We start from the raw sequence: 15,848 nt of genomic DNA, 5'->3' as shown, positions 1-15,848 counted from the left end.
ATAAGTTTGCCCCAAGTTTGCATGGGAATTTCAAACCTGTTAAATATCATGCGCTGCAAGCTAAAATTTATCCTAGGCCTAGTACAAGATCTCATGCCAAATTTGGGTCAGATCGGAGCAAAGGGAAGAGGTCGATCAACGAGCCTGTAGTTTGTAAGGGATTTTGAGTCATTTTGTACGGGAGAAACATGAAAATCCAGTCTTTCAATAACTTATTTCCCCTTCGGAATATTTCTTTTGAATACGGTAAAGTTAACCTATTTTTGAAGCCTTATAACTTTGTTTTATCTTATCTCGAATCGAAATGCAGTCTTAGGATGAAATATTTGTCAAAATTTAGGCTTTAAGAAAACCCGTATTCAAATCGGCCGAAGGGGACCAAAGTTGTTTACGAAAAACTAGTTATTCATGTTCCTCCTGAACAAAATGTTTCAAAATCCTAAAAAAAAAACATCAGGCTCGTTGAGTTACCCCTTTCCGTGATGAGACCTTGTACTAGGCCTAGGATCAATTTTAGTCTGCAGTACATAACTTTTCCAAAAGTCATTTAGGGCACTTTGATGGGCATTTAATTTCGAATATTTCAACACAAAATTCGGACAAATTTAGGAAGAATTCAATTTCCAAATCCAAAAATCTTTGATGAAATGACGAAAAACATTTGAAATTTCAAATTGTTTTTTCGAACGCCTAAATAAACAGTTAAGATAAAGCTAGCTGTACCTATATAAAATTAAGCCCAATTTGAGTTTTCTGTTTGATTCAGACCGTAATTCGGTTTACTTGTCCACTTCAATTTGAAACCCCGGGCATGTCCAAATCGATCCGGAGAATCTGGAATATCTACTCAACAATAAATATTCCACCTCTTTTACTTATTCGAATAAAGTATATATTTTAAAAAAAATTCAACTTCAACATTGAAAATATTACGAGTGCGGAAGTATGCGGAAGTTTTTTCTTCTGTACATGGTTCATGACGTTATGAATTTTCACATGATATAAAATGTGTTGCTTTGACTTGCTGGGAACATAAACAAAAACACTTGTTTAACAAAAAGCTTTGAAAACTATTAACAAAATAAACGGTTTTTGGAGCTCCATGTACAGTATCTGAATCACTTTTTTGCAACAAAGTATCCTTAAATATAACATTCTAACATTCATTTAAATTCTCCATTTCAAAATTTCTTGTTAAGTCACTTCTTAAACCTGTAATCACATGTTGAACAGTGACGCAATTTTTATACGGTGTGTTGTATAATTCCAGTGGATAAAAATATTTAAGAGTTGACAGCTGCTGTTGTTCGTAAAAAAAAAAATTAATGTTGAAAAACTTACTGGTACATAGTGCCATATGCATTCAAGAAGCAATTTTTTTTTAAATTTTGACTTTTGGTCAGGTTTTTGGGTAAAATACTTCTGGGTGCGACGGCTAGAAACACATTTTCCTTAGATTTGTCAAAATTAAAAAAAAAAAAAAATACAGTAATTATCAGTGAGCGAGAGTCAGTGAGAGTGAGTACATAAATGATAGGTGGAAAAAAATCGTCATGCAAATAGGATCATCAGGTATTATTTTGAAAAAAAAAAAATTAGAGAAGTTGCAGCATACAAAGTCTTTCCTTTTGTTAATTTTCAACTCATTACTTGAACGCTTTTGTGTTTTAAAGAAATGCCGCATTTGAATTACAAATTTAAAAATTCCTACTTTAGCTCTGATTGTAACTTTGATTGTCAATTTTAAATTGGAATTTCATTTTTGTAATTTGTTTCTTCAATCTTGATTTGAAATTATGATTTTAATTTCAGACACCTCTTGAACCCTTTTATCTGTATCTCCATGTAAATTCCCCCGATGTCCTAATGCGGCCATGTTAAAAGTGTTTGCTATCAATTTATGATTGTTACACAGTACACAGTCACACAGCATACAGAAAATCTGCAAAATTTTGATGTGGCGACCAAAAAAATGGTCTTTACCTACAAAGTTTTCTAACCAGATTTTTCCAGACAATTTTTTGAAATCTTCCAGACTTTTTGAAAAAAAAGTTGCCATCACTGATCACCACCCATCGACTCGGGATTTTAGCCGAGCGCGCACATGTTCGATTGCTTCAAGTTTGCCGCAACTCACGGTCATATGCAGGGTTGCAACATTTTTTTTCCAAAATTCAGGAAGTTCGAGAATAAAAATCAGGAATAATCAGCCTAACATAAAATGCTCGAGATAAGAGCCTTTTTTGGTCACCGTTGAAATGTTATGGTTCTGGCACACAGTACCGTTCATAACTCTTTTATATTAGCTACATGCTTACTGTCACTTTAACCATTTAATGGGTTATTTTTTTTGTTTTCATGCTTTTTATTAAAATTTTCTATCAAAGATTGACCAACTGATCACACTTTTAACTGACGAAATATAACGTTTTCTAAACATTAACATTTATACTAAAATAATTTTTTTTTTATTTTGGACTTATTTTATTCAAACTGTAATATTTGACATAGTTCCCAAAGCCTACCCAAAATTCTTCATAGCAATGCTCTCGTAGATAATCTTAAATGTGACAGATTTCAGAAGTCTTTGTATTAAAAGATACGCAATAACAGTTTTTTAAACTTGAAACAAAAACTCTGATTTCTGTTGTATAAATTTGAACAAATGTTTGCATACGACAATCATATTTTCCACCCGTAATCCTCTAGTAAATAAATTTTGATAAAAAGTACATTCCGACTTCGAAGCACAAATCAATCATTCATTTCGTTCCATTTTATTTAAAACAATATACAATTGTCTGATTATTAAACCAAAACATGAAACGTATTTCCGTAAAACATCCAGTTTTTTATCTAGAATTTATCTAGAATCTATGATAAATACTGTAGTTTCAATTAATTTTAATTTACTTACAATAACTGTTGCTACACATGAAGTTGCATATTTTTTCGAAATGTCAAATTAACTCAGATAAAGGTGCGATAACACATGCAACAAAATTCGAAATTTGGTGTTAGGTAGACCTTCGAATAAAACTCGACTGATTCTATTCACTATACTGGGGACGTTGGATTTTTAATCGTTGACCAGTGGATGGTTAATTTGCTGGTAAATTTTCTACCATCTCATGTGAAACTTCATCTAAACAATTTCATGACATACTGATCAGTTGGATATTTAAGCAAGCTTTGAATACACGATGTCATGGCATACTTAGAAAAATCCAAAATAACTAAGAGTTCCTAAATTCAATTCAAATATCGAGAAAATGAAAGTTACTATTTATACGTGGTGAGTGTCATGCTTCGTAGGTTGTTTGGGATTTTTTCAACCATCAAGCCCCTGATGTACCCTCTTTAACGTACCGGAAGGAACAAAATTTGATAAATTTTCGAACCAACAAACAAGCAACATAAAACATCAACAATTGAATCCATTTGTTTCCGAAAATAGCGCTTTCCGCTACCAAACAAATGTGTTTACTAAATCATATCATATTTCCAAAGATAATCTCCAATATAAGTGGGACTAGAGGGTTGCTTGAGCCGGTTGGAAAATCACAACAAAGTCTTCGGTGGAAAGGAAAAAATCGAACCCATTTTCCCGGGTACCCGGGACAATAATATGTGTCCCCATCGGATGGGTTCACCTATGAACGACACAAACAACAAGAAAAATATATTTATCCCATGCCACCTACACCTCTATACATAACCCAACCCAACTGTATCGTATTCTTAACCAGCCACGAGCTGCTGCTGCCTGACTGGAAGAAACAACAGGAACGAAACCGTAAGCTGATTGTATTATTCCATTTCGATGTTTATCAACGACGATAAAATCAGTGGCTCGGCTCGGTTTGGCTCGATTGCGATCAGGTGGGGCCTGGTTGCGGTCAGAGGCAGAAAGTCTACCACCAACATACAGATACAACTTGAGCCGGTACAAACTGAGAAACAGGCATCCAAGGGCTCTGTCGGAATTGATGATGGAATACACCGCAAAATCACATCAGGGGTCTGGTGTTGCGGTCTTTAGAATTTCATAGTTTTGTTTTCAATACATTAAACCATGTATTGGTTCAATTTTTTTTATTCATATTTTAATAACGTTTCTACATCATTTAAGTAAGCCTGGACGTCTGCCACCAATAAGGATCAACATTGAATTCAGTCATTAGGCTGGTAATAGTAGATTACTGTTACTTGTAAAAATTGCAATTATTTCAAACAGTTCAACGTCTACTGATCTTATATTCAACGAATATTTAAGTAAACTCGAATTCAACTGGAAAAATGTGTTCGAATTTATGGAAATTGTAATTAAAATCATCAAACCACAATCACATTGTGTAATGACGTTATCAATCAATGACAACATATGTAACGTAATAACTGTATTATACAACTAACGCTAACCCATATACCATACACTACTGTCACATGTCAGAAATTCATGCCGCCATGCGTAACTCCTAACCCAAAACTAATTCCGTGTTCTTTGTTATCTCTCTCTTCCTTCTGTCCAGCAGCTTCGACGTAGAGAATGGTCAGGGTTCGCGATCACCGCTGGAAGGTGGATCTCCGGCAGCAGCAGCCGCCGCTGGACTGGTACTGCAGAATCTACCTCAGCGACGAGAATCCTTCCTGTATCGGTCCGATTCCGATTTCGAGATGTCGCCGAAGTCGATGTCTCGGAATTCCAGCATCGCCAGTGAAAGGTATTGCTATCATTCCGATCCGATTCCGATTCTAGTCTCGCCCAAAACAAACAAAAAATCAATAGCTTCGATTGCGCATTTTGTATTTTTTGGCGCATCGTCACATTTTTTGTTGCCTCTTGCCCAAATCAAAACAAACCTTGTCCAACGAAAAAAAAAACTCTGGAGATCCCTCGATGGACCAACACTGTCTTTTTGCTGGTTACTCTCCTTCATTTTGTTCAATGCAAGGCGAATGCTACCTATCATCTGTTTATTGTCTTGTGTTCATCTACTTATCTAGTACCTAATGTATGTCTCTTTACTTTCCCATATGTTGTTGCCCTGCATTCGACACCAACCTGTGTAATATGCTCCCAAACCAAAAAACAAAAAAAAAACTACCAACTAAACCAATCAACCTGGTTCAACCAACTCTATTGAATACCATCACCAAAATTTACCAAAAAAAAATCCAAAAAAAACACCGACGATGTTCCGAACTCGAACTGATCAGAACTGATAAATTTTCTAGAATCAAAGAAGTGGAGGCGCCAACGATCACCACAACGGAACGAGCGTAAGTACTGACAACCCTCGTTAACACCAACTTGATCTGCGGTAGTTGGAGGGTTTTATTTGTTTGAGACAAACTACTACCACACTACCTACTTCTCTTTTGCCCACTATCTTACTTAACACACTCAACCTACTCGAAATCTAAAACGAATCAGGCTGCCAACACGGTCGACTTCAACGTATCACTGCATAGTTTCCTACCTTGTTCATGTTATCGTGCTCATCATCTGATCATGTCATCACACTAAATGGTTGTTCAATGTGATCTACTACTACTACGCGTTTGACGTTAGTGCGCTGCTATTCTCTTTCAATGACCTATCCATAATTAACTTTCTTGTTGCTGTTATATTTGATCGATATGGATGGACGATCGGTGCAAATTTTGTGTGAGACGGATTTTGCAAAAAAAAAATCTTTTTGATGGATACTACACGATGCTCATTTGCTTTAACACTGACGCTTGAACCACTGACCACACTGACTTTTTTTTAAAAACGAGCACAAATACATACACGATCTCAATGAAACTTGATGCTTCCAATGCTTCGTAATGACTTAGGGTCTGACCTGTCCTGATGACTCGACATCTGTTTCACAAATCGGAAATCGCTTATCTAGGGACAGCTTTTCCTGGCTCCGTAACACACCACATTACTCTCGTCAAACTTCTTCACACCTAGCGAGTGCATTGGCCGCTCGATCACACTCAAAGGACTTCTGACGCAACCACTTGGATGATACTTGACGAATAATTTGTCATTCACCGACTCAGACGAATTTGCTGGCGCCAAAAGTTGTCCTACCTCGACATTTCAAGACATTGAAGTACCGCTTTCTCTACGAGATCAACTGCAGAGAAGATCATTTCCTACATCCGCTGCTGCCCTTGAAGTAAAAGGCATTACCTATGGTGGAGTTTTATTACCCTTGCACAAACCATGGAGTATGCGTGAGTAGGATAACTCCACCGTTGATTATATCTATCGCGGCCTGTTACACACTCAAATTCCTAGGCAAATACAGTCCGGGTGAACTCATCGTTGATCACGTGCCATAAATTCATGTATAATTTAGGGAAATAACTTTCTACCGGTACAGAGATATCGGATTTCCAATTGTGTCTAAGCACAATTTTGATTCAATCCTATCCATTTCGTATGACGTTGAAACAGCTGATTTCCACTGTGTGTTGTTGGTTACAGTTCATCTTAAAACTCTGTGTATTGTGAGCTCCAGTTTTCATAATTTTCGTGAGGATGAGAACCATTTGCCAAGGAAAATCAAAAACATATTGTGCAAAAATGTTGTATCTCCACAACACAACATTTCGCTGAGTCAGATAGTTAAAATGGAAGAAGTAAGCATTGCAGCGGTTTGAAATGCGATTCGGAAGTGTGGAGAGGAGAGCAGCTTCTTGGACAAAAAAATTTTGGCGGAAAGCGGGTCTGGTGGACAAAACTTTGGACTGGGAAGTCGTGCGTGCCTGTGCCAGTAAGAAGACTGCCTCATCTCGGAATGTTGTCAACAAGTGGAATCTCCTCTCAGCACCGTCTGTCGTGCCAAGTTGAGATTGGGTCTAGAGCATGGGTTGCCCGCGGCTGTTTTTTGTGGCCCACGAAGCTTTTTCCAGAATGATCACATTTGAATCTTTGTTCTATGTAAGAGTTGAGGTTTTTTCTTGGTCTCTGTACGATTTGAAGATGAAATTTATCAAAACTTGTATCAATCATTCAAGAATTCAACAGAGAAGTCGGAGAAAAACCTTCTAACTTCAGCTTTCCTGAAAACTGCAAAAACATATTTGACTTACAATACGAGGTTTCCAAAACTTTAAATTTTGTAAAAATCGGTTGAGATTCAAGTGAGATACAGTTAGCGAAATCAGAATAGTACCATTATGTGTTTTGCTTGTTAAAATATGAATGATTGATAATCACCAAAAATTTTTTCTACAGTTATTTTAATTGTTTAACGGATAAATCAAGTATAAGTTTACTTTTTTTGGAAGTAGCAATTGGCGTTAAGGACCAAAAATATGAAAAGAAAAAAAGGGTGCGAAATAAGAACAGTACCACTTGTGTTTTTCAACAAAAACAAGATTCTTTCTAAAAATTTACTCTTTAAAAGTGAATAATAATGCTTCTACGAATTATTTGAATAGATAACTGCATTTTCATTAGTTTTTTAGAATTCCAAAGGTTTTCGAGGGTTTTAAAAGGGGGTTTTAAGAGATGCTCCTCTAGCGTTAAGAAATTTGATATTTGAGCTATAATACTTTATCAATCTGCTTGATTTCTTCAGTAACATTCATTCGTATAATGCAAAATGATGAAACATAGATTTGCAACTGAATTCTAATCCAAAAATTAAACCGAATTGATGCCCATTTTCGAATATCCGCGATTAATTCAGGTGTGCTGGATGACGGCCAAGAAATAAGCACTTGGTACCGTGTGAACGCCTTGGAAATTCTTAGATCACTTAATCAAAAAATTTTAATTGTATCAAGGTCACTAAAAGTGAATTTCTTGGACCGATAATCAGAATAATTATGTACTTTCCAATGGAGCTTGATGGACCAGACGGCTAGCAGTATTATTGTAATGATTTGAACTCCAACAAATCTGTTTTGGAACTTAATTTAGTTTTAATTGCAAGATAGTGCTGCCATCTACGACTTGAAACTGGAAAAAGTGTGGTTTACTGAAAAAAATCACTCATCATTTGCACCCTGTTATTAACAAATGCCAAATATTCATCGATTCTCACCGTTCAAAGAAAAACCACTTGAAGAATTGTAAGTTCGACTCAAAAGTAATCATTGTCCAGAAAGTCGGGAGCAAGTGAATTAATTTTCTTGAAAAAACTCGGCCTGACCGAGATTCTATACTGACATTTTAAATTATCAGATTCTCAATGATATAGAAACTCTGATTTTTCACAAAATTCAATCAAAAGAATTTTCTTTAAATATAGCTGTACATTGTTGTACACAATTCCATGAGATGAATGTATAAATAGATTCACAAGACAATGTTAGAGACCATTTTTATGTACTGTGTGTCTATAGAGTTTTATCTCATTTCTAAATTTTTCACAACAAGTACTTAACTTGACAAATTTGTTAAAAAATAATTTCATGTAATCGGTTTACCGACAACAATAATAAAAGTACTTAGCTTTGTTCCGTATTCCGATGTCTTTTCAAACCAGTAAGCCATCGTCTAGAAGGACCATTTTGTTCCAATTGCGACCATTTTTTTAATCTATTCCGGAATACGATGGTCAGGTTCTGTGAACACTATTTATAAATTTGGCGTTGCATCCGAATACAATTTCAAGAGTTTTCAAAATTTCCTTTTTTTTTTAATTTTTGCTGCCTTATATAAACACACCCGTCACTAACAAGCGTAGCCTACTCTATTTACGATTCAAAGAAAAAAATCGAAAATTTATGTTAACATTAAAAATTAAAGCTCGCTTCATTTAGAATTGGAACAAAATCAATTGCCTGTATATCAGTTATTTTTTATTAGATTCCAGATCTTTTTTCATAGAATTGTAGCATTTTCTTCATACTTTGCCAAGTTGCCAAGTTAAATTTTTCACCTGGAGTTTGCCCGAAGTCAGCCTGGACATAGGTTTCATCGTCCATCAAAAGACACCCGCGAACTTGGTCAGCACCTGGTCGTATAGCTTCCGAGCACGGATTTTGGCCACACTATTCTGTTTTTATTGTCCGGTTTGGCTGTTTGATAGCTCGATACGACTTGATTCCTTCCCGGAGTCGAATGCTCTTCACGGTACTATGGGTAGCACCGAATTTTCTGGCCAAATCACGGTCCTACAGATTGGAATTCCTCCTAATCGTCTTCAAAATCTTACCACGCAGTTTCCGGTCGACAGTTCCACTACGACGATTGACTTGAGGCTTCCGAATCGTCGCCAATGTTTCCTAATACCGTTTGATAATGCACCTGGGCAATTTCAGCTGTTGAGCTATGCAGAACATAAATAATGGATTTTCAAAAAAAAAAAAACTGTGCAGAATTTTTCCCTTTTTTCTGCTTCCATGTTGATTGTTTTCAAAATACAGTCGATTTGCGGAATGTCAAAAATACATACGTGGGTGCCAAGAACATCCAAATTTGTCCACCAGGAGCGCCACAGTATGAGCAAAAGTTTGTTCCAATGCTAAATGAAGCAAGCTTTATAGTTTTGGAACCACCGGAATTTTTAAAAAAATCTGTGAAATTTGTGAGTATTTTCTTAGATTCTTTGATAATTTTTTTCTCAAAATTCTGTGAAGTCATACATTTTTCTATGATTTTGGAAATAACAGCTAACAGCTCTCTCCAAATTACATTTCACAGATTCAATTTGAGTATTTAAAACTTGATTTTGAATAGGAACACTTTTCGATTTCAATTTTGCTCTCGATAAGATGTGGATTCCGATTCAAATTTATCTTCTCTTTAAACGTTCAGTATAACTTCTCGCTCCCGGACGAATGAAAATTTATCAGTATTTTGCATAAAGTTAAAGGCGCGGAGAGTCAGAATGGACGCAAATAGCTGGAAAACGCACTCTATTTGCGTTTGTTCTCTTGCTCGATTCCAGGTTTGTCGAAGAATATTCTCAGACCTAAAACTGACTGAGAGAAAACAATTTCGGACGAGTTATCTTGATCGACATTGGAAACAGATGTGAAGTCATCGCGTTCTCATATTTAACGCTATGTGTTACACAAGTGACAAATCAGTTATCATTATCAGTTCTTCTCAATTCGCTTCCCTGCACATGATAGAGGAGACTCTCCTCTATCCAACGCACTATTCACGAAAAAATCGATCGGGGGGTCTAGAACAACTTTTTTTTGGAGATTTGCAAACAAAATACACGAGCATATTTTAAAATTTTGATCAATAGTTGTTCCTAAAAACTTCAATTAAACAAGACTCCCTAAGCCTAAGCCTAAGACTCCCAACTCATCGTACACAATATGACCTTAATAACCCTCTGGAAAATTCATGTCGCCACTTTAATAATGTTTACCACCTTTTCGACTTTAATTTAAGCAAGTGTTCATTTAGATTAAGGATTAGTTAATAAGTACACATCTGTGCGACATAGTCGAAGGTGAAATAATAAATAAATAAATAAATATTTTTGACCAAAAATGTTTGGCATAAAACAATAAATTTCGAAGAAAATTGAAAATTATAAATAAAAACTTTCTGAACTAGCTGTTGAAGTAACTGGCTACACTGAAGAATATCTACAAAAACATGGTATTTTCTATAATTATTTCTATTGAAGACAGAATGCAGTTTTGAGTTGACGGGAGAAAGTTAGGAAGGTATTGGTGGCCCCAGATAAGGTTTACTGCTTTGGAAAAAAAACGCAAGAATTTGTTCGAATCAATCGAGCTGCGCTATTAGAAATGGCCAAACCTTATTTAAAATGGGATTTGAACAAATAATAGTAAGTAAAAAAGACAGCTCAAACTAATTTTTAGTTCATTTTTTGCAGATCCGTTGCATCTGGTATGATGATAGAGAATTGAATGTAGGTCATTGCATCAGAACATTTCAAGACTCTAAATTCAATAGCATTCTTGTCAAACCTATGTTTTTGAAAATGGGTCGAAAAATTTAGCAGCTTCGCTAGATTACTTTCATGAAGAAAAATGCTCTGTTTGGGACGTTATGACTATTTTTTCGCTACTCCTACTGCTTTGCCGTCTTTAGCGAAGTTACAACAAGTTAAATATAATCTTTGGCTATAGCCAGAGATTTTTCCAGTAAGCTTCATATATTGGAATTTCATAAGCAACGCGTAAGAACAAAATATTCTAGAAAAATTTTAAAAAAAAAGTTACATTCTCCGAACTCCGAACAGAATTTCGCGTTTTCCATAGAAAATTTCAAATCAGAACCCTGGTATCTTAACATCATTTTTAAAATCAGCAAAAATTCTGTCGTTCGTTTTGACCTAAAAGGAATTACTTTAGACTACACGCTTTTTGAAAATCGAAAAAAGTTGCAACTGGACACACCCTAATGCAGAGATCTGGAGGAGATAATTTTTCACTTTTCTCAAAATTTCCTTTATATATTTACATATAACACCGTTAAGCCTTATCCGCACTAGACAACTTGAACTGTTACCTACTATAATACTATAACATCAGATGTTAACTCTGATCCGATTCTGTCGATTTTTTTCCTTCTCAGCCGTTAGCAATCTGTCAATCCGCTTGCAACCGAAATGTCTGCCAAAAGAAGTGTGCTTTCACACATTTTGCGATGATTGTGCCTTAGGCAAAATCCAACTAACGTTCACCATATGGCTACATTTGCAAGTTGTAGCCTTCATCGGAAATTGTCAGCTGTTCATTTCCATCACACAAAAAAAACCGCATACACATATCTAAGCTGCATACTTACCACTGCTAGACTCGTTTTACTTCACCGCATATCGCTTCACTGGCAGATCACCATCAGCATCATTATCAACATCATCATCCTCATCGTCATCGTCATCAACTTCATCTTGCCCTTCGTTCAAGTCACACTTATCAGCATCACACTTTTATTATTTCCATCATATCGAATCGTATCTCGAAATCGCAAAACTTGCTAATCCGTTTCTTCCTTCCCATTTTACCCTCGTCGTCGCGTTTCTCGGCCGCTGCCCGCTGGTCCCGTGGTCCTGGTTCTGGTTTCTGATCCTTGATAAAACCGACGTCATCATCATCAACCGACGACCGACCCCCCTTGGCATGTGTATAATGTACATCAAATACTGTATATGTGTCATCCCACTGTGCGGTGCTGTGGTTGCGGATTTCGGATTTGTGGCTGTGTGACGTCATCTCGCCATCTCGTGCCCGTCTCTTGCATTACAACGTCAAATGAAAACGAACGAACGAACGGACGGATGAAAATCGTAACCAATCTACAGACATGTGGAAGATCTAATCGTTACACCATTTGCGCAAATTCTGGCAAGCCTACGTTCGGTGCGATCGAACCTCTTCAGCTTGACGAACGTAACGCCACCCAAGTGAGTATTATTTTGACTGATTGATAGCAAAAACATTTGAACCGGTGTATCTTTCCGGTTTGTCTATCTCCAAATCTTTATATTATCATGAATCTAAGTTGTTACGTAGGGAAAGTTAAATTCTTTATGATCTTTAAAAGTGATGATCTTTAAAACTGTATTCTTGACTCTCAGAAATTCCATTAGATTTTTTCTGACACAGAGATCTATTTAAAGTATGAAAAATCATAAAACCGTTTTAAAACATCTAAGGTCTTATAAAGTTTATTACAGTTTTGAAGGAACCTTACAGACTATTAGTAGCGACACGTTATTGTAGAACAAGAAGTCAAGTTTCAAGAAATAAATGCATATAATTTTTATGTATGGCTTGACGTCTTTTTCTGGCAGCTTCAATTAAATTCCGGCATGTCTAAAAAGTTTTTACTACTGTAAACGCTTTCCTATCGAAGGCACTATTTGCGAAAAATAATCACTAGGTGGTCTAGAACTTCTATTCAAAAGTTTTGTGTTAAAATTTTACATTTTCTCTTCAAATCAACAATCATATTCTATTATATAAAATTCTCTTGTAACGGTGTTTGTAGTACTACTCCTCCGGAATGACCCAACCGATTCAAATGATATTATTTTTAGAATATTCTGTGGGCATGCGAATCGGTTTATATCGAATAAAAACAACAAAAAGTCGCATCAATTGTCCGTAATCATTAAATTTGTAATAAATTGAATCAAATTAAAGTCATGGCCTTCAATTTTATCGAGATTTTCTTTCTTTTCGGCGCCAGGCGGTTTGTTTTTCGTCTCCATGGTCGAGGCGTCGCGAGCAAGCGTCGTAGGAGGTTAGTAACTATGGCATAGCCAAGTCAACCAAGTATAATTTCAATGCATGTGGTGGCCATATGAAGCCTAGATGTGTTTTTTCTTCTTGATTCCTAGATCATTTGTACAGCACACAGTAAAGAATGACGCTTACATTTGATCCAGATTGATATTTTGCCGATCAAATCAAAACCATTTAAACGATATGAAAAAATTAAAACTTTAATTCGTGTTATTTAAAGAAGGAATTGTTGTCTGAATAATATGAATTTAGTACTGATGCGTATGAAATAATGGTATGACTCTTTGCGGACATTTGCAAAAAGAAAAATGGAAAGATTTGGTTTATAATCCAATTCGCTAGAAATATTTTTCGAACATGTACAAATGTGCTTCACAGAAGTTGTATCAAGCGCCTTTAATTTTATAGAACAAAACCACTAAATCCGTTGCAAATGAACAGACACATGAACTGAACAAGAACCTGTCCTTTAAAATAGATTATATAGGATTGATGTTCATTTAAGGCCGAATGCAAAGAATTGCAAACGTTCAACATTTACAAAAAAATGTATGCATGGTTTCTTAATTTATAAATGGTTGGGCCCAAATACACAATCTGACTAAATAAACTTAACTGTTTTTTTAAATCGTTCACCAAAAAACTGTTTACAGGTTCCCTGTTTGTTTACACAGAATTCAAGTACGTACTTAACATAAATGTGTGTTTTTGTTTAACAAATTTTGACTACATAGAAGAGACTTTAGATCCGATTGTTTGTTGTAAATTTTTTTTGTGATTGATTTTCCAGAAGCATAATTTTTTTGATAGCAGAAGCAGAATTTTTTTTTGATAAGTTTTTATTATGACCTAAAAGTGTTGAAAATAATATTAACTCCTGTTATTTCACACGGTGAAACAAGTGGCAACACGCCTTTTAGCCATGAAACATATACCAATTTTTCTCTAAAATAGTCAGATAGGGTATCCCGAGTGTTAAATTTGAAGCGGATATTTAAAATTTTTAAATGTCGAGGTAAATTTCGAGGTGAATGTACATGAAAATTTCCAGAAAAAAGAATGAATGATCGTAGCCTTAAAAGATTAGTTCTTTTTTATGTATTTAATTTTTCAAAACCTGCATTCCAATTAAATGTTATTGAATCTTGAAAACATCACATTATCTTAAATAGAATCGCAAATCACCTTCAACACTGTTTAGGAAAATTTTAAATCAGACAACAATGGTTTAAATTGGCAGGTATGTCTATAAGGAAAAAATGAAAATAAAAATGCTTTAATACGGTTGAATAACAAAAAAATTAAACATAAATTTTCTCCTTTCATAACCAAATTCAATTCCTTTGAACATTAACCCAATAAATAAAGTCTTCTTGATTTAATTTGCATTTTTTGCTCGAACAAATAAAAAAAAAGGGCGAACTTTTTTTTTGAACATGATTTTGATGAAAATATGGAAATAAAAAACCACTGCTTCCAAAGGCGAGGAAAGCGAAGCTGCTTGAAAATGGTTTGTAAAAAATCTTATCTAATGTTTTTATTTCTTCAGTTCTAAAAAAATATACCATCAAAAACTACTCGGGAGCTAAAAGTGCTGCGTTAGGCAGAATATTGGGCAAAACTCCATAAATTGTCCCGATATTAAAAATTCTTCTTCCATAAAGTTTCATATGCAATGAATTCCAATAAATCATAAACTTTTGATTTCGATTTAAACCTTAAAGTGAACTCGAGCAAAGCGGAGAAAATCAACTAAATGGTATACAATAATTAAAACATAGATATAATCACATATGTTATTTATGGAACAAGTTATAAAGAGTAGATTTTTTTTAAGCAAGAGGCTTGCCAAGTTTGATAGTAACGTTGCAACGCGTTGAGTGCTGAAAAAATCGAATTTGCAACGGGAAGCTTACCTGATTTCATTCGCCAATATTCAAAGCATCCGAATCAAAGAAAAGTAAACGAAAAGGATTCATGTATTATGCATGTAAAATTGATAGGAGAGAATTTTTAAATAATTTATGAAAAGACCCGTGGAATTGAGTTAAAATTCCTAGATTTGATTCCGATATAATTGAGCGGGACAATTCGAGCAAACGGAAAAGATTGATATGTTAAAAAGCTAGGACATGTTCAAGAAAGCGATACGATTAACAACTCAAGACTTGATGTTGTTTTTAAGCCAAACAGCGAAAAAAAAATTTAATTGACGCCAAGTTTAACATAGTAAGACGAAGTTTACCGGGTCTGCTAGTTTATCCAGATAATTTAAAGCAACTCTTGCAGACTTTTTTCAAAAGTTTACCAAAATGAGGAAATTTTCAATAATTTAGACACTCCAAGAACTCTAACGAAAAAAAATATCTCTGACAAAAATTACAAAAATTAAAAAAATTACAAAAATTACAAAAATAACAAAAATTACAAAAATTACAAAAATTACAAAAATTACAAAAATTACAAAAATTACAAAAATTACAAAAATTACAAAAAATTACAAAAATTACAAAAATTACAAAAATTACAAAAATTACAAAAATTACAAAAATTACAAAAATTACAAAAATTACAAAAATTACAAAAATTACAAAAATTACAAAAATTACAAAAATTACAAAAATTACAAAAATTACAAAAATTACAAAAAT

The 15,848-nt window shown here is 34.7% G+C and overlaps 1 protein-coding gene across 7 annotated transcripts in view; it reads left to right on the top strand.

Moving 5' to 3' along the window:
• LOC129740179 (cAMP-specific 3',5'-cyclic phosphodiesterase) overlaps positions 1–15,848 on the top strand; it is a 204,729-nt gene that overhangs the window by 142,638 nt on the left and 46,243 nt on the right. For 4 of the 7 annotated variants that reach the window (XM_055731797.1, XM_055731798.1, XM_055731792.1 and 1 more), the window contains 3 exons: positions 4,536–4,724; positions 5,221–5,283; positions 12,252–12,353. In XM_055731797.1, the coding sequence (XP_055587772.1) occupies positions 4,536–4,724; positions 5,221–5,283; positions 12,252–12,353 (354 nt within the window). Of the gene's footprint in view, positions 1–4,532; positions 4,725–5,220; positions 5,284–12,251; positions 12,354–15,848 lie in introns of those variants that run through there. The other 3 variants (XM_055731794.1, XM_055731793.1, XM_055731796.1) reach the window with 3 other exon arrangements.

This window comes from Uranotaenia lowii, chromosome 1 (genome assembly GCF_029784155.1).
Source record: "Uranotaenia lowii strain MFRU-FL chromosome 1, ASM2978415v1, whole genome shotgun sequence".
NCBI classification, from domain to species: Eukaryota; Metazoa; Arthropoda; class Insecta; order Diptera; family Culicidae; genus Uranotaenia; species Uranotaenia lowii.
Note: the sequence above shows the minus strand (reverse complement) of the source record. Positions and strands in the feature narration are given on the sequence as shown.